The 14,994-nt window shown below is 39.1% G+C and overlaps 1 protein-coding gene across 3 annotated transcripts in view; it reads left to right on the forward strand.

The window, feature by feature from the left end:
* POU2F1 (POU class 2 homeobox 1) overlaps nt 1–2,773 on the forward strand; it is a 221,263-nt gene extending 218,490 nt beyond the window's left edge. For all 3 annotated transcript variants that reach the window (XM_031936828.1, XM_031936831.1, XM_031936830.1), the window contains one exon: nt 2,205–2,773. In XM_031936828.1, the coding sequence (XP_031792688.1) occupies nt 2,205–2,515 (311 nt within the window). In that variant the 3' untranslated portion in view covers nt 2,516–2,773. The remainder of the gene's footprint in view (nt 1–2,204) is intronic.
* Nucleotides 2,774–14,994: the final 12,221 nt, after the last annotated feature.

The raw sequence follows: 14,994 nt of genomic DNA on the forward strand, positions 1-14,994 counted from the left end.
ATAAGGTGGGGGATTTTGTTTGATTTCTGCAAGATAACAGTCCGTTTCCTTGCATAGCTTTCACTTTTACAAGTGAGAAGTTGAGGAAGGTCTGGCAGTATAACAACTCATCTGAAAAAGATCTGCAGGCTTTAGTGGCACTCAAGTGAACCGTCTGGCAGCCAGAACAGTGAATTTTGTTCAAGCCTATCTAAAAAAGAGGCAAAGAAGTCATGTTCCCATTGTATTTGGCCTGGTCCAGATAGAATTAGAATTCTGATTCCTTCCAAATAGAATTGGGTGTTTAGTTCTGGGTTCTTTGTTATAGGAGAGCCTGATGAGCTAGATGAGAGTTTCTATAGCAGGACATCCAGAGAATGAAAAAATGTAAGATCATGCTTCTCTTGGAATCGGTAAGGGGTGAGGAGACACAGGTGTGCTCCTGAGAAGGAAAGAGCAGGAGAGCTGACAGCTGAGTATTTGCCGAGCTTTCCTGTGGAGCAGTGGGGAATAGGCAAGAGATGGAAGGAAGGCAAATTTCAGCTCATTATAGGAGAAAAGCAATAACTGGGACTGTCCAGAGTGGAAAGACCTGAAGTACAATGAGTCTATCATGTATAGGATTTTTTGAAAACAAAATGTTAAGATGCTGGGTTCTGCTCTTAAAAGAATTTCCCCTAAAAATGTAAAGAGCCTGAAAGAGTCCACTGGATTCATTTTGTGAGAGCTTTGTCTCCTTAAAGCCTCTAGATATTTGTTAACCACTGCTACAGTTGTTTTCCCTTGCCTGATAAGCTTCCTTGAAAGTGTATTTTGCTCCAAAAAAATTTCTAACATTCCTTGGATGGCTCATCCTTCCATCCTTGTGGCTCCATGGTGAGAGCACGTTGTCCAAACTCTGCTTCTTGCTTCTTAAGGAGCATGGTCCATTCCAGTCACATAAAATTTAGCAAACACTACCCTAGCTCCTGCTCCATGCAGAGTTGTGCAGGGAGCCCAAGAAGAAAGAAGACAGTCCTTTTCATCAGGGAGCCTATAGTCTAGAAAAAGAAAGAGATAGTGATACCACAACAGTGTGCAATGGTTTCTGAGGAACACATTCAAGTGCTACAAAGCAAAGGGCATAAATTACTGTGAAATCTTGTGCGAAGATTTAGTTGTTGTATTCAAAGAAAGATACTTAAGTAACAACACTAAATCATTCAGAGAAATGAGTTTTAGTTTTTCCTTTATTGTAATATGATTTGTGATCAAATTAGAGTTCTTCATTTTATAAGACTGGCACTAGCATTGTGATTAGTGAATTGGCCTTCAAATCTGGAGGTCTGGGTCCAGATCTCGACCAGACATTTAATCAGAGGCACACAGATTCTCTCTCTCTCTCTCTCTCTCTCTCTCTCTCTCTCTCTCTCTCTCTCTCTCTCTCTCTCACATACACAGACACACTCTTGTGTAAGATAGCAAACTATTTATTTTATGCCAATAAGAAAAATGCAAACTTGCATTTTTCTTACCCTTTACATACAGTAAATTATACCAACTTTTCTGAGACAGCTAAAATTTTTTTCTCATATCAGATTACAGGGAAGGACAGTGAAAGAAGGAATAGCCAGGTATACTATACAAAATTTTGATAGTGCTTTTCAGATTGCACTAACAATACATGTACATATATCCTGGCTCCATCAAGCAGTCAGAGCCTTTCTAAATTTTGGTCAGTTCACAAAGGGTTGCTTAGGTCACTAGTATTTTTTACAGCCTGTTAGGAAATGGTCTGATGGACTCTTTTCCTTTATAGAAAAAAGACAAAAATTATGTTATACTTGAGAATATTACATATTTCTTCTAAGCAAATAGATTTTTTATTTAATTGTTGTGACTATTAGAACTGGTGACAGCTTTCTGTAAAGTATATTTCATCCTATAATATATGCTAAAACTCAGGAGAACAAAATAAGTGGTAAACCCTTGAAAGCTAGCTTCCAAGATTCTAAGGCTGGTGAGAAACACAACTATTAGATTGCTTAGAGTTTTCAGATTTGTAGAAGCAGTAGCTTCATTTGGGATTTATAAATATAATTTATTTTGCATGATAAATATACTCTAGTATAAGCAATCTTTAGTTCTCTAGGCTCAGGGCATACAAAAAGAACGTTGGTAAATTAGCTTCCTTCTGCCTCTTCACATTGACTCATCTCTATCCATATGCGACTTTCATTCTTCAGCTCTTGCATCTGGTGGATCTCTTCCAATAACATCACTGGACGCAACTGGGAACCTGGTATTTGCCAATGCAGGAGGAACTCCAAACATCGTGACCGCCCCGCTGTTCCTGAATCCTCAGAACCTCTCTCTGCTCACCAGCAACCCAGTCAGCCTGGTCTCGGCGGCCGCAGCCTCCGCAGGAACCTCCGCACCAGTTGCCAGCCTTCACGCCACATCCACCTCAGCTGAGTCCATCCAAAACTCTCTCTTCACTGTGGCCTCTGCTGGTGGGCCTGCTTCCACCACCACTACCGCCTCGAAGGCGCAGTGAGCGGGGCCGAACGGGGCGCCACCAGCCTTCGTCACTGGGCAGGGTGGTTGGCCGCTGGCTGGGTTTGAAACTAAAAATAGGATTGGCTTCCTCTCACCATGTGGCTGGGGACAAGGGAGAGAAGGAAAACAAAAACAGGAAGGATGGAAAGATGGGACAGACTTTTGCCTAATTTTGTAATAAACACTGTCTTTTCAGGATTGCTTCATGGATTGGAGAACTTTCTAACCAAAAATGTAAAAAAAAAAAAAAAAACCACAAAAAAAATTAAGTAAAAGGACTACTTATCATTTCCAGCAGTCATGATGACAAGTTAAGGTGGGTTATAAATTCCAACATAGGAAGGGGATTTCTTGTTTGTCTAAATATCTTTTTTCTTTTTTTAAAAAAAAAAAATCATTTTTATGGGTCTGTTGTACAGGCCATTTATGTCATAACAAGGTGTTTATAATCGTATCAATTGTGTTGGGGGTTCCTTTCTTAACTGGTACAATTTAGGCAGGCCTGTGTTACTGTATCTCCTTTATTATTATTATTATTATTGTTGTTATTTTTATATCCATATATATCCATATGTATATATATGCATATGTATAGATGTATATATATGTTTCTATATACATTTATACATATGCATATATGTATATAAAGTTTGGACATGTTTATCTCTTGCTCCTGGATCCTTTTTCAGTGAGCTCCCATGCTGTGGGGAGAGGAGTATTGGGGGCAAGGGAAGAGTTTATGTTCTTCACTTTGGGGAATGTTCTTGGTGGTTTCCTCATCCTTGATGACTCTTACAGAGGTGCTAGAAAATCATTTTCTTTGGTCACTTATGCAAGAGGCTTGATGCAGAAGCTGAGGGAGGGCAGTGTGTGCAAATGCCCCACATCAGGCAGTGCCTTTAGAGCACTTTTGTGTGGGAAGAAATTCTTGCTGAGCTGTAGCTCTCTTTACCCCAAAACATTGAATAAGCTACCCTCAGACCCAGATACCAGGGTGCACCCTAATCCTATATTTGCATGGAAGACATGGACATGTTTCAGGGCAGGGTTTGGTTCTAAAGAGTAATGACTACTACAGACCCTGACTTGGTGGTTTTCCTCCATTCGTATTTCATGAAGACATTATTTAATAAGTGGAGGATTCCTACATCACGATATTCAGGTTTCTCTCACCTAACTTGGCAAAGTACAAATCAACTTATCAAAATGGTGACAACCTTTCTCCCATGTAGTTTTTTCTTTGAAGAAATTATATTGGATGGTTGTTCACTGATTTACTTTTTTTCTCCAGAGAGGGCTGATGAGAGGGGCTTGGAGAACATTTCCTTCCCACTAGACCTCTTCATCAAATGGCTTCTTTAATATCTCTTGCCACCACCCTAATGGTACTCTTAACTAAAGGAGGCCTCAGGCTCTCTGGAACTGTATAACCTATGAAGGAGAGAGCCGTGTCCTTTGAACAGATGCAGGGACTTTGCACACACCTGAAGGGTCTTTGTGGTTTGCTAGTGATGCTGCTGCTCAATAAGTGGGGACAGCGATGGGCTTCTCTTCTTGGGCTGCAGGCAGCAGGCAGCTTCTGAAGTTGTTTTCAGGGTCGTTTCTAGTCCATGTAAATGAGCCAGTTGAAAAGGAAAAGTTCATGAAGATGGATGAGGAGAGATAAGGGATAATTCAGAGGCTAGATCTGTTGTTTTGTATTTCTTTTCTTTAATGCGCCATTAGAGTATCTGAACCAAAAAAAAAAAGTCTAAAAAAAAAAGACTGGATCGCTGCAATGCAGGTCACCCCAAGCTTGCCCCAACCCATTGGAGCTAAAGGTTTCCTTCCATTTTGTGTCTGTGTGTGCTTGCTTTTGTCTTGGGTGAGCCCAAGAATGCACTTTGGGGGGGTGGGGTGCTAGGGGTTCAGAAAACGCTTGCACGCAGTTTTCTTTCAAATAACTCTTCAGTTTTACTTAGGTCCATAAGGGATCTAGGACTCTGTGTTTATTTGTATCTCTCTTTACCTGCGATCAAAAAAACAAAAAACTAAAAAACAAAAACAATAATGCAGACACAAGTGTGCACTGTTATTTGTGATTCATGTATATGAAATTCACATGAACACTGAAGTGTCAGAAACCTTACTCTCCTTTACTCCAATTCCTCTTCCTCTAACTTTTTACTATTTCCCAGAGTATTTAATTACAACCCTTAATTCCCCTCTTCTTCTCTCTCTTTTTCCCTCCCCAACAAAACCCTTCAAAACTAATGAACTGCAAGCAGGGAAATTAACAAATGTCCGTCCACCTTTTTAAGTGTGGTTTTTTTTTTATGGGTTTTTTTTTTTAAACTAAGCTTGAACCAAAGTCAATTTTTTAGCAAGCTGCTGTACTAATGGACTAGTTTGTATAAGTGCAGTTCAAACACAGTGAGGAGATAGATGCTACTGACAATTTCTTTTTCATTTGTCCTTTATTAATTTTATATAAAAGTTGCTGCTTGTTTTTAATCTTTTTTTTTTTTGTTGGTAATTTGTATGATCCTTGGGGCAAACTCTAACTTGATTTATAAATAGTTTTTTTAGTTTGGTGTGTAAATAGAATGGCAGCATGGTTACTAATTTTCCTCCTCTTCCTCCCATTATTCCTCCGATGTGGATAAATTTGATATTCTATTAAGATTTAACAGCTATGATTTTAGTCTGTGCAGATGTTTTTAGGGCTATGAATACTGTAGTTTCCCACAGTAATAATGGGGCCTCTCTTTTGAGAGTGGCAAAAATGAGGAGGGAAGGATTCAGGGAGGATGATGCTGAATACCTCACCATATTGGTTTAGAGGTTATGGCATTAGATTTCCATAGTTGTTACCAAAGGAGATGAAGTCCCCAGGGACTCAAGTCTAGTGAATTAAGGGGATAGAAAAAGTTATGGATTTTTTGCTTTGTATTTTAGTCTCGAAAAATACCCTTCTCCCAAATAAGATTCACCAATAGACTTTTATTATTGAAGGTAATGCTAAGCTTTAAGTAACTGATATGATGGTCTTTTCTCTCCTGCACTATCAGTGCCCTCTTTATTCTTGTTTGGGATAAAGGGATTGTGCTTTTTATTTAGGGAACCACTAATAACATAGGCCTTAAGCCAGCCTAAGAAATCATCTCTATGGTTTTAAAGGACTATATCATTGGCTACAAAGTAACTTTTGAAAAATTTCTTCCTCATTTGTTTCAACATGAGTTTAAGAGGGAGAGTAGTTTGATAAATAATATATCTAGAACACTAATATAGCTTGTTGGGTGTTTATTTTTAAATTCCATTTCCTTGTGCATTCACACATACATACACACACATACACACATTTTCTCAATGTAAAAAAATTAGCTGAATGGTTTAGGGTTTTTTCATACCATGCTTTTTCATCACTTCTAGAAGTGTTTATTGAACTGAATGAACCATCCCCTAACCTATATGTAATATTATTATTATTATTATTTTTGCCTTTTATGGAAGTTCTAAAAGTTCAAATGAGCTGCCCAGGCAGGATAGATACCTCCTGGTATATTTGTCTATTTCCACTAGGAAAATGATGAGAATTAGCTTATTAATCAACTAAGTTATTCTTTCTCCCTTCCCTTACTACTTCCAAAACTTGTATTTGAACCTTCACTATTTGTCTACCACATCTTAAGCTTGTCTCTAGTTCTTAAATGCCTATATCCATCAATAGCCTTGGTTTCTATTTTCTATCAAAAGTAAAATTTGATCATGAATTTTGTTCACTTCCAGTGTCAGTCTAAAGTTATGACAAAAGGGCCTTAGTGTACACAAATGAAGCTTAATAGGACCAATGTTAAAGGTTGGAATACATAATTGCTATTTTAACTTAAACATAAATGTGTGATCTTGAAATAGGCATGAGAAAACTCAAAGACAGTACTATTATGAATGGATTTTGAGAATTTGGGGTACTGACATGGATTGAAGCTTAGAATAAATAGTATTTTTTCTTAACAAATTAAAAAAAAAACAAAGACTGCTGAGAGCATGACTTCAGTTGGTGAGTCACTTTTTAAGTGAAAAACTATTTCCTGTCCTCTCTAATGCCCGAGGGTGATTTAATATATATCTTCTAGTGAGAAAAAAATTCTTAATTATACAAATTCCCCTTCATCTACCATTGCTACCTGTTAGAATTTTTTCCCTTAAATTTGATGATAATTGTCAGAACATTTTGTTTTAATTGAGCTTCTCCCACTTTTCATACTGTAGAACTGGAATTGATTTATTTAAATCATATCTGTTACATTCTTTGAAACTATTTTTGGCTTCTTAAAATACAGAGAAAATGAAACATGACAGAAAATTGCTACTTAGATCCATTTGCTCAGAATTAGAGTTGAGTTTTTGTTGTTGTTGTTTTGTGTTTGGTGTTGCTTCCTAATGTCCCTGAATACAATTAGTAAGAGTGTAAAAAAAGAAAAAAGTCAGAACTCTTTCAGCATAGAAAATATAGGCCAAGTTATCAGCATTCATGCCCAGTGGAATTCTTTCAAGAAGTCTTCTCAGCACAGAACTGGGGGGAGAAGGGAAGACTGAGTTTAATAGAAAATATGTGGACCCTGTAAACAGAGTAAATTTGGGTTAGAGGAAATATTTATGACTGATTTCAGGAAAGCAAATCTCTCAGGGCATATTTTTGGTTTTATGGAACAGAGATGGAAATTCTCATTACATAACATATAAACTCTTTGAATTCATAAAATTATTGTTAGGAATGACTATCAGATAATTTCATAAAATGCTTGGTTGTTTTGCTTTAGCTAAGGATATAACGAAATGCCCAACATTCTGATAGTGGTTGGTAAAGCATGAAATTGCTAACTCATTTGAGTTTTTGTTTAGCCAGTTGGATGAATCTTTCCAAATATTAGGTTTGGTATGCATAGCATTGACTTTTCTGCACAGTACGTTAGGTCTCTGACATAAAGCACACACAGGTTTAGTTAGATTTCTTGATAACTTCCTTGAATTCATTGAGTGAACAAGCTATACAAGTAATGGGAAGAAAATTCAGTGCCATATACATGGCTCTTGAAATTTGGAATGATATGATGAAATAATCATATTTGAGATTTGAGTTGGATGGAAAGAACCCAAATTGATCACAATTGACCATTGTAATTGCTTGTCCTTGGGATTTTAGATAAGATAAATGATGTACACAGAACAATATGTGAAATATGGAAAAGAATGACCTCTTGATGGAATTTTTCTGGATAAAGGAAGTATTTGGGTAATATTTCCAGTAAAAATTCAGCTAATTGATTCCAAACTCTTTTTGAAAGTCACATGTTTTGAACAGACCTTTGTAATATTTAAATCACCACTTAGGGTAACGTATACTTTGATCTGTACATTTTGACCTCAAAGTTAAACCTCATTAAAATGAAGTTTTAAGTGACTCTAAATATGCCACATTAACCTTCCATTTGGCCACTAAAAGTATAATGTAATGGGAGCTAAGGAATTTCATTATGCCACTCCTATGTTTGATTTTTTTATTGACACATTTTCTGAAATTAGTTCCCTATGAAGAGCATTCATTTGCAGATTTCTCCTACTTGAACATTCCTCTAATTTTTCAGGGAAATGGTTGTGAGGAAAGGGGAGAAATTATGAAAGGTATTTTTTTTAAAGTAATCATTCCTTTTTGGGACTGTAACTATAAAAGAATTTAAAAATAAAGCATATCACCTTTTTTTGTAGTTAACATTTTCTCACATATATAGAAAAGCTTCCTAAATTACTGTTTTGATTTTCACTTAAAGGTCATTTTAATTGGTTTTTAATATGCTGTTCATTTATTATTCAGAATAGAGGCCATTTAACTGTCCATATAAACATAAACTATTAGAGATTTGCTTCTAAACTGTCAGTTTCATAGTCATGAGATTCTATTCGTTGAATATTTCTAAATGAAAATTTCATTTGCCTGATAGTCTTCTCTGTGGGTCAAATCCACTTACTCACCTTACCCCTAAAAGAATATATCTAAAATCTAAAATGTAATGTGCTCAAACCTAAGTGAAGTGGTGTGTGTGTGTGTGTGTGTGTGTGTGTGTGTGTGTATACATACACATACTGTGGCATCTTTAAAAATTGCTACTCCCAAGCACAGAGTGATTTTTAACTGACAAATATTTTGCTTCAGATCATTTAGCATAATTGTAAAAATTGGGCTTCACTAATCAATGTTAAAAATAATTTAACAGCTTACTAAAAATAATAAGTAGTTAAACAAATATAATTATGCATACTTACTTTTGGGGGATAGCTAAGAGGCAATGAGCCTCAGTCTGTGCTCTAGGAATATGTGTAGCCAGTAATTTCTGCATTTAAAAAAATCTAGACAAAGTGATTCAAGATAATAGGGGGAAATCTAGGACTAAATTTCCCAGAACCACAGGAAATTAATTCCATTTTAGGATTCAATACATAACATTAAAATTATCATTTAATCTGCTATTTAAAACTATCCATTTGCAAAACGTAAAAAAAACATTATTGTAAACTTCTTAAACTTGTAAGTCTACTAGGCATCATTTCCACAGGATAAAAATAATACTGACAGATTTGTGGATCAGAGCTAAGGACAATTCCTCATCCATGTTAGTCTTACAGGATCTTTAAAAAACAATTTTTTTCCCCAAAAGGAAAATCTTAAGTGTGTAGGGATTTTTCATGTTGTTGTTTTTTGTTGTTGTTTGATTAGGAAGGGGCTGGCAGGATTTAGTGTCTGGGAAGGATGAACAGAAAAGCAGGTGAGGGGAAATCATTAGGAAAACAGAGAGGGTGCTGTCAGGCTGTTCTGGTGTCTTGTGAACCACTAAGAATTTTCCCAAACTAATTCTTACTTCAGTAAATAGTTTAGGAAGATATCTGAAGAATTATATGGTGGGACAGTCAAAGCCCCTGTGAGAGTCAGTCTCTGAAATTAATGAATTTCAAGCTTTATTTCTCTCCTCCTGTCAATTAAAGGTAAAATGATCAAAAACACACAGGGAATTTGTCAAAAGGCAGGGAAAATTGAAAAAGAGTTTTAAAAAGTTTAAAAAACAGTTTAAAAAAAGAAGTAAATGCTAAGGCATTTTGCAAACATTTCCTTCAGGTTCAGTCTTGTAAAACCTGGAGATAGATAGGACTTGATAGAAAAGAAAAGAAAGAATTGTTCTTTACCATCCTTATTCTCACTATTCAGTCCTAACAGAGGTCTATCCTTTGTCTAGATGAAGACACACAGAATTCCTATTTCCAATGTAAATTTGAATGGGCATGGAATAAATCAATGATTGACTTAGTTGCAGACTTATGACTCCTTTTGTTAGGTAGAAGAGACCTCACTGGACTACTCTTGTGATTTCATCTAGAGGAATTTGGAAAGAGGCATTGCAATTATAAAGCTACTACATAAAGAGAAGAAAGGCTCTGCCATTTCTTTGAGGGCTGATTTAGCTCCAAATCGCTTTTTAATACAAGAACTGTTGTTTTCTTCTGCCTTTTCCTATTCAGACAGCATGTCATAGCTTTAATCCCTATATTTTTGGTCATCATTTGAAGCAGTTAGTTATCTTGGATGAATCTTCTTTGTATGATGTTGGATAGCTACTTGGAAAATCCCTGATTTAAATGGCCTTGGGTTCCCTCTTCTCTCATTCTTTTATCCCTTTTCTCTACAAATAATAGTACTATAGGGCTGTGAGGATAACGCTTATGGGTAGCAGCTAGTTTCTGGCACCTTCATTAAATACCTCAGCATAGCTTAGCATTGTTGCAGAATTGATTTTAAACTGAAAAAAATCTGAAAAAGAAGAAATCAAACTTTATAAATAAATAGTGGAGATAATTCTAGCCGTAGAATTTAGTTGAACTGATGTTTATTATGATTGATAAACATGATTATGCTGTATGTATTTTGGATCCTGTTTATAGGTTACAACTTTATAGGGTTGGGAGGGTAGGGGAAAGAAAGTTGATTATGTTCGAAGGAAAGTGTTGCTCATGATTTTTTTTTTCTGTCTTGCCAAAGGAAACTCACTCCTGTGATTGGAATTAGCTTGGTTTATCTGTGGCTTTAATCTGCAGCACAGCACATAGTAGGATGCAGGTTGATTGAGTGGATTGCATGGGTTCAGGATCCTCAGAGGTACATCCTCATTCATCTCTCCTTCCCTGTTGACTTTCTCCTTTCTTCCTGCCCCTCCAAATGAATCATTATCTCTGTAAGGATCGAAAACTTAGGCAACAGAGAATGAATGTGAGAGTGAAGCGTGTGTGTGTGTGTGTGTGTGTGTGTGTGCACGTGCATGCACGCATGTGTGGTTGGAAAATGGAAGGAAGAATGGGTATACTGTTTAATTTGAGGAAGGAAGTGGATGAAGGGTTGTATCTTAACTTAAATGGGAAACTGAAAGCAAAACAGATTCCTTTTATTCTTTTTTGTCCTGATACTGAATGTAGTGCTTGTAGAGCAGATAGGTGGAACATTTTTTTAAAACTATATTTCCTTTTCTAATAGCAGTGCTACTTCTTTCTAGACCAAAAATACAAATGAAAACCCAAACTAAGAAGTAAACACTAACCTGCATCTCACACTCAAGTACACCTGACCTGTGTACCCAAAGGAATCTAACAACTAGCTGTGAGATATCATATCATCTTTAAGAGACATAGCTAGTTGGGCTGTCAGAGGAGTGATTTTTATTGTGGCATTTTCTTGGTGTGAGGTGTAGGATATTTGGGGAAGGTATGATGCTTATTTGGGAAGATTTAAGGATCATTTCCATCCTCATTAAAGTGTACCTCATCTGGGGTCCCTGAGTTATATATGTGCCTAGAAAGGCCAGGTTCTAGAGAAAAATCCATCTCAACATGGTTAGAAAACAAAGGCTATTTTTCAGGATGGGCAGGTCAGGAAAGAAGGAAAAGTTGGACCTTAGAATGGCTTTGTTTCTATCTCTCTCCCTTAGCCCACCACTCTCCACCTTTTTTTCCCCTTAGGGTCACCTTGTGAATTTCACTTGGTTTTAGGGAAAAGTTTATTTTGGTTCAATTCTCTGGCCCTGTGAAGACAGACTGTCACAGTGGTGGTTTTAGGATTGCTGGTAAATTTGGTCATGGGAGAGAATCTTTTTCTTCTTTCCCCATCATCTGACGCCTCGTGAAATAAAAGCAGGACAACATGTTTGAGTTCAGATAACATTCATATATTCTTGCTGCATTTTATAAAAAAGGTAGCATGGAATCATGAGGACTGCTGAAAACTAAAAGATTATTTTTCCACGTAGCAATTTCCTTGGGGGGAGAAAGTTGTTCTTCATGGATAACTATTGGAGTTGAGTAGTTAGTTAATCTGGTGTACTGTCGTGACATAGAAGAGGAGAGGGGGTAAAGAAATGTACTTGTTCCTCCACTAAATCTTCCACCGGAAAATGACCAGGTGATGGAATTTCCCTCAAAAGCTTTACTGATTCAAAGACCTACTGTTCTGACATGATGTAAAAGTGGTATTAATGTTGTGTGACTTTACAGAGAACTAGCTAGGGCTGTAGATAGCTAATAGGGATTTTGAAGAAATGACTTCTCAAAGAGCACTTGAAACAAAAGATAATGGAAAACCAGGTGTGCTTTATGCAAACAAATCTGAGGAAGCGAATGAAACTTACCTGGTGGCAAGTGGGGTAGAGTCAAAGATTCCTCTCCTTGGATCTGCCCACCGCCTACCAGGCCCTATCACTCTTACTAAAACAGGACGCTGTCAAAGGTTTCAGATCTCAAAACGAACTTAAAGATGATTAAAATCTGCTGTAAAATCCCCCCCTCCCCTAATTTTTTTTTTCTGTATCTACTTGCATATCTTTTAAGACCATCTTAGAAACAGTTGAGGGTTTCTTCAGCTCACTTGGCCGTGGCATTTAGAATCAAGCTCTTCAGTTGAATGTTACGCCGTCAGAAACCAGACTATGAAGTGAACATCCCAGCCCTTTGGTCCCTTAAGGTGTCTTTCAGGTGGGAAAGGACAGAGCCAAGGAGAGGCCGTGATTAACGCTTCTTTCCTCCTCTCCCTGTCCCCTTCTGAGTAAAAAATTGAAGAGACAAAGGGAAGAAGGATGGACATCAGAAATTAAGGTGCCAGTGTCCCGTTTGAAAAGGGCCATTTGTGTGAGCAAGGAGGGCCTGGCACTGGGCGCCTTTTCTTGGAGGAGGAGGCAGGAGTACAGTGGACCTTACCGACCTAGTTGGATGTAGGGTAGCCAGCGGAGCTCCGAGCGGGGCAGGTGGCAGGGCCATGCACCGGCTGTCAGGTGGCCAGTCCTCCCCTTCACCATCAACGTCGGCTCCACCTGAGTGGGAGACAGGTCAGGGGGCCCCACTGTGCCCTGCTTCTAGGAGAAGGCCCCCCAGCACTGACGGCCTGTAGCCAGTCCCCTTCCCTTCGTCTGTGGTAGTGGCCGAGGACCCGTGGCAGGGCCGTGTCTCCGCCTGGCACAGAAGCTCTCGTATACCTCATTTCTAACTCGTGACTGAGTGAGTAACTAGCTTTAAGGTTCTCTGATCCCCACAGAGGTGCCCAGGACAGCCTCCCTCACCCCGAGTTCTGCAGAGCTCCGGCCTATAGCGTCATGTCACCCAAAGCCCAGGCTGGGACCCCCAAGAGCCTGCGAATGTTACTGCTTCAAAGCTACTGCAAACTGAGGGCAAATTGCAATCCGGTACCACTTCCCTTGGTGCCCGGGGTCTCCTCAGCCCTGGGCTGGCCTTTGACATCCATCTCCCTTCCTCCCACCCCGCTTAGAGGGCTAACGAGGCATCGGTGTCTCAGCTGCCACCGCCCCTCCATCCCGCCGGTCCTGAGTAGAGGATCCATGCCTTTTCCCTTTGGGCTGGGGGTCGCTCCCCGCCCCCCCCCCCGGCCCCGGGAGGCCTCAGGGGTCCACAAAAGGACATCAAAGACTCCTCCCAGCTGACTGCTGCATATGCATTCCACTTTCTTTTCTTTGACATGACCAAAAAAAATCCAAATATTTAATTTTATTATTATTATTAATATTATTATTATTATTATTATTATTTGACAATCTTCTATCCAGCGGGCGGTCTAGAAGCTGCATCCTCGGTCCTTTCACCTTTTCTTTGAATGTACGCGTGTCGTGTCCCGTCCCCCACATTGGAGAGAAAAGCTTTGCCAGGTCGTGATACTGCTGCTATATGCCAGGGGAGGGTGGTTTCTTTGTTTTGTTTTGTTCTTTTAAAAATTTCCAGCCAAAACCAAAGATTTCTTAATGATTGTATAAACTCAAAACAAACAAACCAAAGAAAAGGGGAGTCTTCAGCGCTGTTCCGACCTGGGATGTGGTCTGGCACTCGCGGGAGCTGGGCAGGAAGAAGGCCGGGGGGCTCCCGGCCGCCTCAGAGCAAAAGCAGGCAGCAAAAAATCCTTTCCACAGGCTAAGGTAGCTCAGCAGGTGTCCAGGGCGGAGGGGACCCAGAGCCGGCCAGCCGGCTTTCTGCTCCGGAAGGGAAGGGGCCGCTCCCGGCTTTCAAAACTAGACGAGGCCCGAGAGAAGCTGCCCTCCACCAAAGGGGGTTCAGTCTCCGGGACGGGGGGACGCTACGCAGCACGGGGAAGAGGCCGGGGCGCAGGGGAGGGTTTGGCTGCCCCATGGGGGGCCGATTCGGTGCCTCCGAGGGTCCGGTCCAGCCGTGGGGTTCGGGGGAGCGGCCGCCCTCTTTGTGAGAAATCACAGTGAAAGATGATCCGAGCTCGTTTCTTTGGTTTTTTTCTCCCTCTCTCTTTTTTGCAGCCCTACTGTGCAACTATGCATTGTATTTCTCAACCTTTCGTGCTAGGTAGATGCCTGTGACTTTTTAACTTTGGGGGGTGGGGGGGTTGCAAATGAAGGAACTTTTTACATGGATCTTTTTAATCTCAGTTGGTTGGGGGTTGGGGGGGTGTTTGGTTCTAGGGTCATACAAGCTCTATCCCAAAGCAAAATCCAAATGTTAATAATATTAGCCTGATGCAGATACCAAAGATACTTTCTTTCCTGCAGAACCTTAGACTTGTGTATTGAGTACGATTACCCAGCACTTGCATTAGTCTAACCTCAGTAATTCCAAAGCTTAGATGTATATTTTGGTATATTTCTGGGATATTAAAAAAAATTGTCGTTTAAAATTCTTGTTTGTTTCAGTGTAATGCTCTTAAAGTCATAGCATGGAAATAACTGAACTGTCCTATTCTTAGTAGTTTGAAATTATAGTATTTTTGTATGTTTTGGGTGTGTCTATGTATGTATTAACATAACAGTTTTCACTGCCTAGGTGTTCATAATAAAAAAAAAAGAAAAGTAAAAACTATAAGTGTACATAATATTCAGTAACGAACTTCCACCAGACCATTGATTTGGATTACATTTTCACTGATTGCTCTTC

Source organism: Sarcophilus harrisii, chromosome 4 (genome assembly GCF_902635505.1).
Source record: "Sarcophilus harrisii chromosome 4, mSarHar1.11, whole genome shotgun sequence".
NCBI lineage: Eukaryota > Metazoa > Chordata > Mammalia > Dasyuromorphia > Dasyuridae > Sarcophilus > Sarcophilus harrisii.